We start from the raw sequence: 16343 nt of genomic DNA, 5'->3' as shown, positions 1-16343 counted from the left end.
AAAAATGTATAAAACAAGTAAATATAATATACTTTCCTGTCTATTTACTAATGCTAACAGCATAATGATTTAAAAAAATAGCCCATGTTGATTGAGAGAGTGAAAATCCACTTTAATAACTTAGTTTATTCAGCATGAAATGGAGCTTAGTTATGTAGCATGAGGTTGTATATTCTGCAATATTTCCATTTTTGGTAAACTCATTCAATGCGTCCAAGCTCTGCAAGCTAAGATAACATGCACTGTGTTGATGCATTCATACAATTTCATACTAACTACCCTCAAGAATAAGTCCTTACATTTAAAGAGCACCTGTCATTTCAGATCCATCAAGGCAGCGCCTGTTAGCTTGCATGCACTCACCTGCTGCCACCACATCCCTAACCTTGTTATGTCACTGCTGCATCAACAGCCATCCCTATTAAAGTGAATGGGACTGTCGGTAAAACAGCGTTTCAGGGGAGGAGCCTCTGCAGAACAGAGATAACAGTTGCTCAAAATCTATGATTTAAATAGAGTTGATTTAAACCAAGCCTTTTAACTAGGGATTTCATTCATTATAGAGCCCAGGTTCACACTGAGGCCATTTTGAAATTGTTCGAGTTCAGCTGAACTTGCACGATTTCAAGCCGGCATTTCAGTCCGACTTTGGGGGCGATTTCACAGACATCTGTGTGGGTTCCTGCACAGATGTCTATTGGAAATCACCCCCACGAAGTCGCCAAAAGTAGTACAGAAACGACTTTTGGGAATCGATGCGGCGACGCAAAGTCGGCGTCGCACCGATTCGGACAGTGCAATTGCTGGCAATTGGCTTTGATTTGACATGTCAAATTGGACCAATGTGAACATGGACTTAAATCGTGATTTAAATCAAATCCACCCTGTGCTCAGGTAATGACTAAAGCCCCGTACACACGTACCGATCGTCGGCATACAAACGTTCGTCTTTTCTCCCCGGGATGTCGGTGTCTGTTGAAAAGTGCAAAGACTGCCCAAGAATTTTGTCCGCCGACTGCAGAAGTGATGTCATGTAATGGTTAACTTTCCCTGTGTTTTTTTCTTTTCTGAGCATGCCCAGTCTTGCAAATCTGCGGTCTGTCGGCAGAATTCTGTACTGACTGGCGAACAATCGTCCGTTCTGGTGTCGGCATACAAAAATTTAAATGCTTGCAAGAAAGACTCTTGTCCGCAGAATGTGCGCAGACAGCTGTCGGAGGCACCATACTAACAAGCGTACAAACAAGCGTACAATCGGCAGATCTTTCGTCCGCCGACGTTTGTATGCCGACGATCGGTACGTGTGTACAGGCCTTTAGGGCTAACATTTGCCTCTTTGTCCTCTGCTTGATCTGTTAACCACCTATCACATGAGCTTCAATAAAGAGGGTTTTTGGAAGTACAGCCCTCTGGAATCATTTGCTTTATGACACACAGCAAGCGAGCTGGGCAAGCACCCAACTAGTGTGTCTGGGGATTAAAGCGGTAGTATCCCGCTTTTTTTGACTTTTACCTACAGGTAAGCCTATAGGAAGGCTTACCTGTAGGTACAATTAATATCTCCTAAACCGGCACGATTTAGGAGATATTTGCAGTGCACGCAGCCGCTCACGAGAGCGGTGCATGCGCCCTGAAGGTCTGGCGGAAAGTCAGCTTCCCTTGCTGGGAGCCTGCTGGAAAATCACTCCCGTGCGCATGCGCGGGAGTGACGTCATCGCAGCTCCGGCCAATCACAGCGCCAGAGTCGCCGAACCCGGAAGAGACGCCGAGGGATCATGGCAGCGCCCGCAGCAATGTCCGGGGGTCCGTGTCGGGGCTTCGTTCTAAGGTAAGTAATACATAATGAGCTAGTATGCGATGCATACTAGCTCATTATGCCTTTGTCTTGCAGGTTTTTTTTTTGTTTGTTTTTGGGTTTACAACCGCTTTAACTGGAGACTCATTCACCTGGAGCTGCTTTCTTTGTTTCATTGAGGACTGTCCCCTTTGGATGTTTTCCGATCTTATTCTGTTCTAGTGACAACTACACACAGATAGATGGGGATGTTCTCCCTAATGGGGTTGCAGCCAGGTTTTGGTGTTCTGTTCCCTCTCCACAAGTAAAATACTGCATTTCTCTTTTGTTCATTGACTGACACAGCTCTTCATCTTTATGACTGTAGGATTATGCTGCCCCCTACAGGAGTGGGACATTAGGCAGGGAAAAGCTTGCGCATGCCTATGGGGCAGTTCCTGGGAGTATACGAACACTTCAGTTCTTCAGAATCCTCCCTTTGAAGATATTTGGGAGATTCCCCTGCTTGCATTGTCCCAGAAGGCGGCCTTTTTGGTGGCTATTGCGCGCAGGGTGTCTAAGCTGGCGGCCCTGTCTTGCTGTTCACCTTATCTACTTGTTCACAGGGATAAGGTGGTCCTTCAACCATGTCCATCGTTCCTTCCAAAGGTTGTCTCTGATTTTCATCTGAATGAAGACATTGTGTTGCCTTCACTGTGTCCTAAGCCTAAGCATCCTAAGGAAGTTGCTTTGCACTCCCTGGTTTGTCCTCACAGATGGACCTTGCAAGGGGCTGGCTATTCCAGATGGATCAGGCAGACTCTGGTTCAGGCTTATTCTATTAAGGGTCAGGTTCCCTCTTTTCCCTTTTAGGGCAAACTCTACTCGGGCACTTAGTGCCTCCTGGCCTTCCTTCATCAGGCGTCAGTGGTGCAAGTTTGCAAATCGGCCACTTGCTCGTCCGTGCACACATTCACAACGTTTTATAAAGTGGATGTGTTGGCATCTGCCGATGTTTCTTTAACCACTTGCCGACTGCCTAACGACGATTTACGTCGGCAGTCAGCCCCTCACAGGCAAAGTGACGTAGATCTACGTCGCTAGCCTGTGAGGGTCTAGGGAGCGAGCGCGCGCCGCCGGAGGCGCGCTCCCGCGTGGCCACGGATATCCGCCCCCTCCCCCCCCCCCGCGCGTGTGACCGCCGGAACCGATGTCCGCCGTTCACTCTGCGATCGCCGCTGCAGAGGGAGAAAGTCAGGCGGCTAGTGTAAACAAGCCGCCTGTCATTCTCCCCTGTGTAGAAACAGTGATCACATGGTTCTACTATGTAGGACCGTTGATCACTGTTTCTACAGCTCAACCCACAGCCAATCACAGTTAGAATCATGCCCCTAGGGACACACGCAGCCCCTCCCTCTCAAATAAAGTTAACCCCTTCACTACCAGTGTCATTTTGCAGTAACAGTGCATATATATAGCACTAATTACTGCAGTAATGTCTTTCCCTTTGTTAGTAAACGCGATAACTTTTGCGCAAACCAATCAAAATACGCTTTTTGCCATATTTTTTATTTTTATTTTTTTACCAAACATAGGTAGCATAAAACAAATTGGCCGAAAATGTTGAAAAATTTTGATTTTTACATTTTTTTGGGGGGAATTTCATATGAAAAATGGGAAAAATATTGCTATTTTTGCAAAATTGACGCTATTTTTTTGTTTATAGCGCATGATCAAAAAATCGCACAGGTGATCAAATACCACCAAAAGAAAGCTGTTTGTGGGAAACAAAGGACGTCAAATTCGTTTAGGTACAGCGTCGCACGACCGCGCAATTGTCCGTTAAAGTCAAAGTCACGCAGTGCCGAATCGCAAAATACCCCCTGGTCAGGAAGGGGGTAAAATCTTCCGGGGCTTAAGTGGTTAAGCTGCAAGTTTTGCAGGCTGCTGTTTAGAGGACTTGTCCTCTTTGAGGGTGATTTTTTTCAGGTGAGCTTTAGTTGTTCTCAGTTGAGTTCCATGTTACCCGGTTGGCTATGGTTAGCCTTGGGGAAGTTTGTTTTCTGCTGTTCCCACTAGAGATGTAAAATTTCCGGAAATTTTGAAGCTCGGAAAAAAAAAATTTACGGAAATTTTTGGAAAAATTTTAAAAAATGCTACATTAGCTCTTTTTTGTCTTTTTAAGATTGAAAGTCATTCTGTTACTTTAGGAACATAAAATATGACTTGTATGGACAATTTGACTTGGCATAAAATTATCAAACAAAAACTGGCCGAGGTGTTATAACAAAATGTATACAGTAATTCCTTCTCCTCTCACATTTGTCCATCCATCTGTAAGTAGTGCAAGACACTATGGCCCTCCAGTGGTTCAGGAACTACAATTCCCATCATGCCTAGTCATGTCTGTGAAGGTCAGAGTTTTACAATGCCTCATGGGATGTGTAGTTCCACAACATCTGGAGGGCCGTAGTTTGAAGATCCCTGCTCTATACACACTGGCCTAAAAATGGCTGCTTCTATAGGAGTTTTGTGTTCTGCCTGTAGTAGCAGCTCAATGTTATCCTGTGTCAATGCACATTAGGACGATTAAAAGCAAATATTGAGCTCAGCGTTTAGAGGCAGAAAAAAAAAAAAAAAAAACCTTCTGGTTTGCATTTCTGATTGGAGCTTTCTGGCAGAAAAAAAAAAATGCAAAACTCTCCTAAACTTGCATAAAGTAAGAAGAGATGCAATATTGTAACAATTATGGAGAATGCTGCAGGGAACCGGCAAAAAAATGTAACCGTTGCTACTGTGAGTTTCCAGTTTTATATACAACTCCTCCAGAGTTCTTTAGAATTGTTACATAACGCTTCTTACTAAAGTGTATTTATTTCCTACCATCCTTTGCTCCTCTAGTGGGCATAATGCAAGAGGTGGCAGATGGGGAAAGGATTGTGACACTGTGGATCAGCATTGTGTTTAACTCTTTAACTACAGCTTGTAACATGCGAGGTGGGTAGACTTTTTCCGTGAGTGTAAGCTCTAGTTTACTTTACCGACCTTGTGCCTGCAGTCATACGGTACCAAGGACTTTCCTTATTTTTATGAATGGATGTGATCAGTGGCTGACAGGACACTGATCCCATTCTTTCATGCTGTCATGGCCGCACTTGCTGTCCTGCTATTGCTGCTGCAAAGTTGTTTACTCTGCTGGTGGTAAGACCAGCATTCCCTCTACTTCCTGGTCTCATCGCCAACATTCTTTCTTTTGGATGGAGAGCGATGAGCTTGGCAAACAAGACTTTGAATAAGATCACGGGAACATCAAAGTGTGACTGAATAGAAGTCTTCATGATTCAGTGGCAGTCCCTGTGCTAGCTGGCAGAGGAAGAAAGATGGAGGATTTCACATCATTGATTTTTTATTTTTTTTTCTCTCTAGCAGAATGTGGAGACATCAGGGGTTTAGTTCCACTTTAACCAATTCATCCCTGGAAGGTTTACCCCCTTCATGAGCAGGCCATTTTTTGCGATATGGCATTGCATTATTTTAACTGACAATTGTGTGATCATGGGACACTGTATCTAAAATAAAATTGATGTCCTTTTTTTTCCCCCACAAATAGTGCTTTCTTTTGGTGGTATTTGATCACCTCTGCGGTTTTTAATTTTTTGCGCTATATACTAAAAACGACAATTTTGGGGAAAAAAATGTGTGTGTGTGTGTATATATATATATATATATATATATATATATATATATATGTATATGTGTGTATATATGTATGTGTGTATATGTGTATATATATATATATATATATATATATATATATATATAATCGTATAATCTCTCATTTTTTTTTTCTTTCTGCTATAAAAAATTCCCAATAAAAAAATCTAATTTCTTCATAAGTTTAGGCCAATATGTATTCTGCTACATATTTTTGTTAAAAAAAAAAAAATCCCAATATGTGTATATTGATTAGTTTGTGCAAAAGTTATAGCGGCTACAAACGATGGTGTGTGTGTGTGTGTGTGTTTATATATATATATATATATATATATATATATATATATATATATATATAATTTTTTTTTTTTTTCTTCCTTGCAGTGGCGGTGATAAGCGACTTGTAGCAGGACTGAGATATGGCAGCGGACAATTCGGACACCTAACTGACACTTTTGACACTTTTTGAGGACCAGTGACACCAATATAGTGATCAGCGCTATAAAATATGCACTGTTACTGTTCTGACACTGGAAGGGGTGATTAAAGGGTTAACTGTGTTCCCTGGGAGTGATTACTAACTGTGTGGGGATGCTTTGACTGGGGGAATGTAAAGATCCGTGTTTCTGCTTAGCAGGAATACATGATCAGCACATTTTCCCTCTCACAGAAAGTTCTGCCTTTCTTCTGAACGATCGGTGGGTCCTGGCGGACATCGCGCGCCCCAGACCCGGAAGTGTCAGGTCACATACTAGGTACGTGACCTGGCACAGTACGGCTGCCCTGCTGCAGTTTATCTGCGTGGGGCAGTCGCTAAGCGGTTAAAGTATAACTTAAGGCAAAACTTTTTTTGTTTTTTTTTCCATTTTTGGATAGAGTGGAGCGGGATTAGAACAACTGTCAGTTTTTATTGCTTTCTGTGCCCCTGGTATAGGTTATTCCCTGTCCTGTTTACCATTATCATTGAAAGTAAAAGAATCCCAAATTTTGGGCTGTCCTCAGGAAATTAATAGAGGGGAAATCTTCCAAAAGAGACACTTTTTCTGGTGACCTGGGGGTCCCCAAAGAATTCTAATTTGCAGAGATTTCCTTTCACTTCCTGTTTTGCTGTGGGACTGGAAGTGAAGTGAATGGAAATCACAGCATTAGAGCTCCAGTTGAGTTTTTACAGCTCTTTGGGGCTCTGTTACAGTGATTTAACCTCACTTCCTGTTCTGCTGACAATGGTTTCCCCAGACCGGAAGTAAGGGAAAAGGGTTCTTTTCTACTAAAGATAAACTTTATTTTTTTCTGCTGTTGGAGAGTAAAGACCCGTACACACGATAAGAAAATCGGAAGGGAAATTTCGTCCGACTAACGATCTGCCGATTTTCGGATTGTTAGTATAGTGCTTTTGACGGATTTTCAGATGACAAAAACTTGATGTGCAGGCTATAAAATTTTTGTCCTCCGTCAACACAACGTCCGATTTTCATCTCATTAGTACAGATTTCGACGGAAAAAAATCTTGAGAGCAAGACTAGGCATGCTCAGAGACGAAAGAACACATAGAAAGCAATCCAGCACATGACATCACTTCTGAAGTAGAATTCTGTCGTACGGGAAAATCCGTATGAAAATAACCTCTTCACTTTCCACATCAGACTAGCATGCCACAAAAAACGGACGACAGATCTTTCGATAATCTGATCGTGTGTACAGGGCTTTACACCCACTTCCTGTCTGGTAAAGTGTTGGCCGCAGGGCAAGAAGTGAGGTTATATCCCTCTAGCAAAGCTTTGGATAAATGAACATTTCATGATATTCAACATTTTCTTCTAAGAATCTAAACCATGTCTCCTAAGGGAAAATGCAAAAATTTGCATTCTTTTAGTTACATTTTTTTTTTTTTTTTTTTAATTTGTTTTGACAGAACCTCCCCTTTAAAAGAGAAGTATGTGTGCTTTTGTTTTTTTTGGGGTTTTTTTTTTCTTCAGAACCATACTTACCTAGGTGGATGCAGCATTGGTCCCCTGCCGACTCCAACACTGAGAACTGATTAATCAAACACCGCCAATCCCTTGGTTCTCCCACCTCCCTGAGCAGAGAACTGGAGACTTATCAGTCACCACTGTCTGCTCTCTCTCTCTCTCTCCCCTCCCCCCACACTCACTGGAGTGCTGGGCTATAGAGGGGGAGGAAGTGGCCGGCTCAGGCTCTGAGAGGTGCTGGTCCGGCATGTGGGCGGATCCTAACTTCATTGTTGTAATCTTGCCCAAGCCTAGACCGGTGTATTGTGAGAAAACCATACCCACGTCACTTCCTGTTAGAAACGTAATGGAACAGCTGAGGAGCAGACTAGTGCGCATGCTCGGAGGGTATGAAATGATCACGGTAGTGTGGGTAACGTTACACCGCCTCAGCTGTTACATTAAAAGAGCTCGGCTGCAACATGAATCATCCCCGCTCCTACCCCTGTCACTTCCCTGACCGACATCAGGGAAGTGACAGGGGTAGGAGCGGAGATGATTTATGTTGCAGCGGAGATGTTTTAATGTAACCTCCGCAACAGCTAATGCGGTGTAACGTTATAACACACATTCCATACCCTCCGAGCATGCGCACTAGTAAGCTCGTCAGCTGTTTGCTGACCGGAAGTGACGAGGGTATGGAATTTTTATGGGTATGGTTTTTTCACGGAACTCCGGCTCTGTGAGGTCAGCTGACAGCGGGCTTCCCTCACTGTCTGCTGAAAACAGGTCACAGGAGTGCAAAATGAACTGCAGTCCTGTGATCCATAGGGGAAGTACAGCCAAACGAGCTCTGGCTGTAGTTTTCCTTTTAAGCCCCGTACCGATCGTCGGCCGAACGATCGGCCGTCTTTTGTCCAGGGCTGTCGTGTCTGTTGAAAACTGCAAAAGACTGCACACGAATTTTGTCGGCCAAAAACAGCCGACTGCAGAAGTGATGCCATGTGATGGTAAACTTTCCTTGTCTTTTTTCTTTTCTGAGCATGCCCAGTCTTGCAAATCTGCTGTCTGTCGGCCGAATTCTGTACTGACTGGCGAACAATCGGCCGTTCTGGTGTTGGCCAACAAAAGTTTTAATGCCTGCACGACAGATTCTGTTCGGCCGAAAATGCGCTGTCGGCTGTCGGAAGCATCATACTAACAAGCCTACAATCAGTCGTCGGCCGAATATTTACGGCCGACAATCGGTACGTGTGTACGGGGCTTTAAACTCCTGTATATTCCGTATAATATTAGGAGTGAGCCTGAATTTTGTTACTTTGTGCATATAATATGGTACTGTGTTGCTGGAATATCCATGAAAATAAAATCGGATCACTCGTATCAAATCAAAGTGACCCACATTCTGAAGGCATAGCTCAGGCTAATGCTTTTTGTGTAAGCCCTGCTCTTTATTTTATTTCCTCTCTAATCATGTTTGTGCCTGTAACTGTTCATCTGTTTTTCCTTCCTTCCTTTTTTCCCCCCTCTCAAATACATGGTTTTTCTTCCTATACTTTTTTCCTGGTTTTTAATGTGACCAACAAATAGAGGTCATGGTAATCCAAAGTGCACATCCCATGTAATTCGGAAAGGTGAGAGTGAAAAAAAAAAAACCCTCATTTATTTTTCTTTTGTGATCTAGCGCAGTGTTTCTCAACCTTTTTTCATTCAAGGCACCCTTTAACCACTTAAGGACCAAGCCCATTTTTGACACGTTGTTCACAAGTTCAATCCGTATTTATTTTGCTAGAACACTACTTAGAACCCCCAAACATTATATACTGTATTTTCCGGCGTATAAGACGACCCCCCTAATTTTCATCTACCGGTAATACTTCTACTTAGGTTACCTTGGAGATATTATACTCGGCGTATAAGACGACCCCCCATTTTTGGGGGATTTTTTTGAGGTTCAAAAGTAGTCTTATACGCCAGAAAATGCAGTATATATTTTTAGCAAAGACTCTGGAGAATAAAATGGCGGTCATTGCATTGCAATATTTTTTGTCACGCTGTATTTGCGCAGCGGTCTTTCAAACGCCATATTTTGGGGGGGGGGGGGGGAATTATATTTCACTGCATTTAAAACGAAACCGTAAAGTTAGCCCTTTTTTTTGTATATTGCGAAAGATGATGTCACGTGGAGTAAATAGATACCCAACATGTTACGGTTTAAAATTGCGCACACCCGCAGAATGGAACCCGCAGAAATTTTAACAGTTACCAGTTTAGAGTTGGAGAGTAGCTCTTTTTTTTTTTTTTTTTTTTTATTATTGCTCTGGCGATCGCGGCGATACCTCACGTGTGGTTTGATCAGCGATTTCATTTGCGGGCGCGACTTACATTTACGTTTTCTTTCGTGCGTGAGCTCACAGCGATGGGAGCGGCTAAAAATGTATTTTTTTTTTTTTTTCATTTTAGCACAGGTTTAAAAAAAAATAAAAATCTGATCGCTTTTATTGCTGTCACAAGCAATGTAAACATCCCTTGTGACAGCAGTAGGCAGTGGCAGGTACTCTTTATGGAGGGATTGGGGGTCTAAAAGACCCCTCCACTACATTTCCATGTATTCAAAATGCCGAAAACAGCATTTTTGAATACTGTCACTTTTTAAATTCTGCTCCTTTTTAGCAGCCGAGTAACCCGGACGTGATGTCATGGACGCCACCTCTGGGTTACGTCATCGGAGACCTGATCGAAGCCGCATCCGGCTTTGATCAGGACTCCAACCAGCCGACTGGTTGCTCGAGTCTCCCGGTGGGTCCGGTCGTTGCCGACCGCCTGCTCTAAATAACGTTACCAGGGTGATGCCTCTAGCTGCAGGCATCACCCCGGTATAACCACTTAAATGCAGACGACGAAGACCTACGTAGTTTTTTTATTAAGTGGTTAAAAACATGGACCATCTCGAGGCACCTCTTTCTAAAATGTAAACATTTGTCTAATAGTTTGACATATTGTAGCAACATCCACACAAGCAGGGCACCCAATGTTAGAGGTGATTTATTCTTCCAAAGCAAATACTGTACACTTTTACAAACTGGTACTGACTAGTGTTTCAATATTTCTATTCTCCCTCAATTTTTCTCTATCACTCAGCTAATGTGACTCCATCGCGGATGGAGAGGGGCAGGGGAGGGTCAAACAAGGATGCTACGCAGGTGACCAACATCCTCCATATCAACTGATGATGCCATTGGTCTTTAGGATCTACAAGGTTGTAATGGTGCACAATGAAAACCTGTGGCTTTGTGTAAATAAAAGGCAGGCTTCATCCACATGCCGGCTTGTATACAATTTTTAGGCATTTTGCCAAGGCATCCCTGAAGAAACCTGAAGGCATACCAGGGTGCCTGTGCACCCTGGTTTAAAAAGGCTGTACTAGTGGACCACATTGTCCTTGGTTCCTCTAAGCTGTTGTCAGTCTGGCCCAATATCCTCTCCCATGGCTACCCTTTAAAAAAAAAAAAAACTTACTTTGTACACGCACACATCCTGTGCTACTGGTGAGCTGAGCACAGCAATTTATGATCTGCTCTTTAAAAGCTCTGTTCATTATTTGATACAAGGGAGTATATTTATAAAGAAAAAAAAAAGTTTTTACAACTATTCATCCTGGGAAAAAAAAATGATCTGCAGATTGAATGTTATGCTATTGTTAAAAAAACCCCGGCAGGAATCAGAGAAATACTGCATTATGGCCACTAGATGGGGTCGAAGATCATAGGAAATGCTTTTTCTATATGATTTTTCAGCTCCATCTGGTGGCCATAATGCAGTATTTTCCCAAACCACTCTATTTTTTTTTTGTGAGTAGCATTCAAGTGATAGAAGAAATAGGAGAACATTCAGATTTGGCCCATTCACACAGAATTAATTGACCAGCAATATCTCTTGACGAATAGTTATGTAATAATGCAAACCTTTTTATAAATATATCCTAACGAGTCTGGGCAATAAAGCTGGCCATACATAGTTCAGTTTTTTTTTTTCATTCAGCCAGTGGGCTGAAAGAAGAAGGGAAAAAAAAAATTGAACTGATTCTCCCATCCATACATTCCAGGTGGATGGGGGGAATCCTACTTGCTGCATTTGTACTCTGACAGTAGGGAGAATTTTTCGCTTTCACAGTACACAGATCAGAATTGCAGCCGTTTATCAAGCAGCTTTCATCAGACAGAGTGCTTGAACGTAAGTTAGTTGGGAGATCAACTGCAGCGACCACACACAAATCGAAATTCATGGCCACCTTTACGTGGGCAGTGCTCTTTATCTTTCTGCTTGAACTCCCCACAGGATAATGTCCATGCATGGTAATGGAATGAGTTTAAAAAAAAAAAAAGGGCCCCTGCACCCTGCAGGAAAATGTCATAATGGGCTAGTGTGCACTGTATACTAGCACATTGTGACAGACTTACCTTTAAAATGAAGCCCTCCAGCGCCGCACTGTCACCACTGACAGGGCTTCCATCTTCACCCATTTTCTTCTGGGTTTGATAGCTCTGGCTGTTTGAATGGCTGAGCAGTAGAGCTACAAGATTCTGGATAAAATGAAATTCACAATTTTTTTTTGCTTAAAATAAAGATCACGGCTCTTGGCTTAACATCTTTCACATTATACAAAAAATTGGGCTAACTTTCCTTTTAATTTATTTGTTTTTATTCATTGAAGTGTATTTTTCCCCAAAAATTGCTTTTGGCAGACCGCTGAGCAAATACAGTGTAACATAAAATATTGCAACAATGGCAATTTTTTTCTCTAGGGTCTCTGCTAAAAAAATATATATATAATGTTTGGGGGCTCTAGTATTTTTCTAGAAAAAAGTACTGATTTTATCTTGTAAGCAACATATTGTCAGAAAAATGCTTAGTATTTGAGTGGTTAATCTGACTTCATTTGCAGACCAAAGTTCATTCCTTTAAACTAAGGCTCCATTCACCCCTGAGTGTAGCGTTTTTTTCAGGCGTCAGGCGTTTGTTCAGGCGTTTGGAGGCAGGCATTGACATCTGACCACTTTTTTGAAAAATTTTGAAAGAGTATTACCGTATATACTCGAGTATAAGCCAACCCGAATATAAGCCGAGGCACCTGATTTTACCACAAAAAAGTGGAGAAACGTATTGACTCTTGTATAAGCCTAGGGTGGGAAATGCAGCAGCTACTGGACCCAACTGGACCACCACGAGACACAAAACAGGCGCTGCGGGCATGGTACAGGGCATGGCACAGGTGATGGTACAGGCATGGCACAGGTGATGGTACAGGCATGGCACAGGTGATGGTACAGGCATGGCACAGGAGATGCAGTGCTGCGGACATGGTACAGGAGAATGTCCTGTACCATGCCCGCAGCACTGCATGAGGAAATGCAGGGACTGTGGAGGAGTCCAACTTTCCTGTCGTGAGGTGCCTTGGATTTAAAATCGCGCGGTGACATGTTGGCGCCAGCACGCCATTTTTGAAAAGTAAGTGAGCCAGAGACTCGAGTATAAGCCGAGGGGGGCTTTTTCAGCATAAAAAAACATGCTGAAAAACTTGGCTTATACTCGAGTATATACGGTACCTGTTTTATGTACATGAGTTTGAATATGTATATCAGTTCTAGGGACAAAACTGCCCACATCCATGAATTCAAATTTAAACAATAAAAACAAAAGATAGGGAGGCGCAAACCTTCCCACATACCTTCCAACAAAATTGAACTTTAAAGGATGTGGGGCCATCACATATAGATGAGCACTTCAACAAATGTTAATTGTGATATTAAAACAAATTTATTCAGTATTTCGAGTTAAAACTTCTCATAAAGATATACATAAACAGAAAAAGCAAACGTTAGATCAACTCCAGTGTAATCTGTTTGCACATTTGTTGAGAAACCTATTTATAAACAAAATGTTACGCGAAACGCGTTGGACTGCCTAAATTGCTTCCTCAGGGACCATTAATGTTTGACTAAATTTGTTTCTACGAAACTTTCATTAATTGAGACAGCACACGGATAAAGTCACAAGCAATGGCTATATTTCCACCCGAGAGCATGATTTGTACCGGCGGGGGTGGGTTTGATGTACACTGGACTGTGTCTATGAAACTCAGGCAGGTAGGTGTCCATTTCACTTGGAGAGTGCATGGGACTATAATTGTGACCCCTCAGGTAAATGCTGATCAATAAAGCATCAAATCTTGTCCTTCGCAGGGAGTGACCATCATCCATGCCCATGGGAGCCGTGCCTGTTTTATGTTCTTAAGAAAAATCTGTGGGGTTGATTTTACTAAAGGCAAATAGCCTGCACTTTTCAAGTGCAGTTGCTCCAGAGCTTAGTGAATAGGAGAAAACTTTGACTTCCATCATCCAATCATGTGCAAGCAAACATTTTTTTTTTTTTTTTTTTCATTGGATGTGATTGGGTATTCTCTGGAACAACTGCACTTGCAAAGTACACAGTTAAAAAATAAAAAAACTAACAATTTTTTTACAACGAAAGTGGAGTTCTTTTGTATTAAATGCCATCACTCTTGTTCTGATAACCAGTAAGAAAAAGTGGCTGGTGGTGGTAGGTAAAAAGAAGCTTAGAAGAATGTGCTCCTGGCTTGAAGCTTTGCTTCCATTTGGAGTTGACCAAGTTGTTGGGCTATCCTTTTTAGGTGTCTTGTGGTAATGAATCGCTGGATTGGTAACCTGGACCAGAATGAGCGCTTCCTATAGTAGCACATCTACTGATTGGATAACAGTACCTTCTATGATACATTGTAAAGGGGGAGTTTGCGCCCTTTGGTTGCAAACCGTATACATGTTTCTGTGATTTCCTTTATTTTTTCTTGCTTATTGTACTGTGCTTTAATCATTTATGAATGCATTGTAATGGTAATAAATATATATTTCTCTTTAATAGGAAATCAAGTCTCAGGGTCATTATAATCATGGATATAGCAGCGAATCCATTGGTCGGAAAAGTCACATAGATGATTACAGTACATGGGATATTGTTAAAGCCACACAGTAAGTCTATAGTGAATAATATTTTTGTGTCTGTTTTTCTTTGTTTATGTCAAGCAGGGGGTGCTTGACTCTATTCTCTAGTTCAGGGATATGCAAATTGTGGCCCTCCAGCTGTTGCAAAACTACAAGTCCCATCATGCCTCAGCCTCTGGGTGTCATGCTGGTGGCTGAGAGTCTTGCTATGACCCATGGGACTTGTAGTCCTGCAACCTCTGGAGGGCCGCAGTTTGCATTTCCCTGCTCTAGTTCTTTACAAAGAACAGGTACTGGTAAGCCCTGGTATATCACTGTCTCCTTGTCTGCTAAACCATATGGTCGCCTATGAGATTACAATTTAAACAGAAGCTGTCAACAAGTGAGCAGATAGGGCTGGGATATCTGAAAATATGAAAAAAAGCTTATAATAAAGGTTTATTTGTAGATTCTATTTTACTGGTACTGTGCAACCAGTATATCCCATCCAGTCATGGTATATATAAAAAAAGACCAATCGAGGGGGTGCAGCATTCCACAATACTTTATTAGAAAAAAAATAAATAAACCTACTAAAGGGTTTGCAAAAATTGATAAAAAGAAATTAGCAATTGTTTAACAACACTTTTTTACATTTTTATGTTCTAATAAAGTATTGTGGAATGCTACAACCCTTGGACCTGTATTTTTTTTTTTTTTTATGTGTAATGTAGCTGTACTAATATCTATAAAAGAGTAATTAAAACATTTATACAGCAACCGGTATTAAAGGTTTTTTGTAAAGGATCTATAAAAAAAAAATATTTATACTGTATATATGTCATTCATATATATATTTTTTTTTTTTTTTTTTTTTTATTGACCAGTATCAGTTGTAAAGAATAAAAGCAATATAGTTTTCCTTTATTACTCTGCTCTTTCTATCTTGGTCTTCAAAGCTTTTTGTCATTTCTAATAACCTGTATGCCCTTGGATGCAGAAATAATGCTGTGTACAGCTATGTTCAGCTCAGAGCGCATTAAGTGAAAAGAACATTGTACTAGCTCTTCTTCATTCGAAACTTAGACACCAAAGGATACAGTTAGTTTGCTAACCATCTTTTCACTTTCGGCTTGTCTACTGTAAATTTACACTCATATTTGCAAAAGTGTTGGAGGTTTTTTTTTTTTTTTTATATCATCTTTAAAAGAAAAATTTGCACAATTAGAAAAGGGTGAGCATCTCCTAAAGCATGATGGTTGATATCCTCTGAGGTTAAGGGTTTGATCAGAAAAGATAAAAGGCTAGTAGCAAATTACACATCATGATTAGGGATGGGCTCAGGCGTGTTCAGACGTAGTCCCAACCCACCGTAGCAATCCCGGCCAGGAAATGCCTCACTGCCTATGTTTGTTGGTGTGCAGTGAGAGCTTCCTGATGGGGATTGCTCAGGTTGGTTGAGACTATGATCCAAACATGCCTGAGCCCAACCCTAGTAATGATCCATTTTGATTGGGATTTTGTTGTACCATGGATTTTCAAACTATAGTTCTTTAGATTAAATTATTTCACATGGTAAACATGTTTTCATGGAAGATTAGTGGGGAGTAAATCACCAGCAAATTAAACAAATCATTTTCAGCTGTTTGTGATTACTAAAGCACTTTGAAAATCAACCCAAATGTTGCCAATATTGGGTATTGAAGCTTGAGCTATTAAGCTCTGTAAACAGTGCTACTCATTAAGAGAAGTATTCGCCTAGGTAGATGCTGCATCTGTTCCCTGACAGCTCTGCAGTGAGAACTGAGTGATTAAACACCGCTGATCGCTCAATTCTCCCCCCTCCGCTCTGACTCTGAGCAGAGAGCAGTGACTGTCTCTGCTCTCCCCTCCAGTTTTTACTGCAGC

At 41.7% G+C, this 16343-nt stretch overlaps 1 protein-coding gene across 1 annotated transcript in view; it reads left to right on the top strand.

Annotated features, from left to right (window-relative positions):
* Window positions 1-16343, top strand: part of ZDHHC17 (zDHHC palmitoyltransferase 17) — a 109353-nt gene that overhangs the window by 11270 nt on the left and 81740 nt on the right. Inside the window, exon 2 of the mRNA XM_082257120.1 lies at window positions 14377-14483. Coding sequence (XP_082113246.1) covers window positions 14377-14483 — 107 coding nt within the window. The remainder of the gene's footprint in view (window positions 1-14376; window positions 14484-16343) is intronic.

This window comes from Pelophylax lessonae (genome assembly GCF_965119305.1).
Source record: "Pelophylax lessonae genome assembly, chromosome: 4".
NCBI lineage: Eukaryota > Metazoa > Chordata > Amphibia > Anura > Ranidae > Pelophylax > Pelophylax lessonae.
This window is presented reverse-complemented; position numbering and strand designations above follow the sequence as displayed.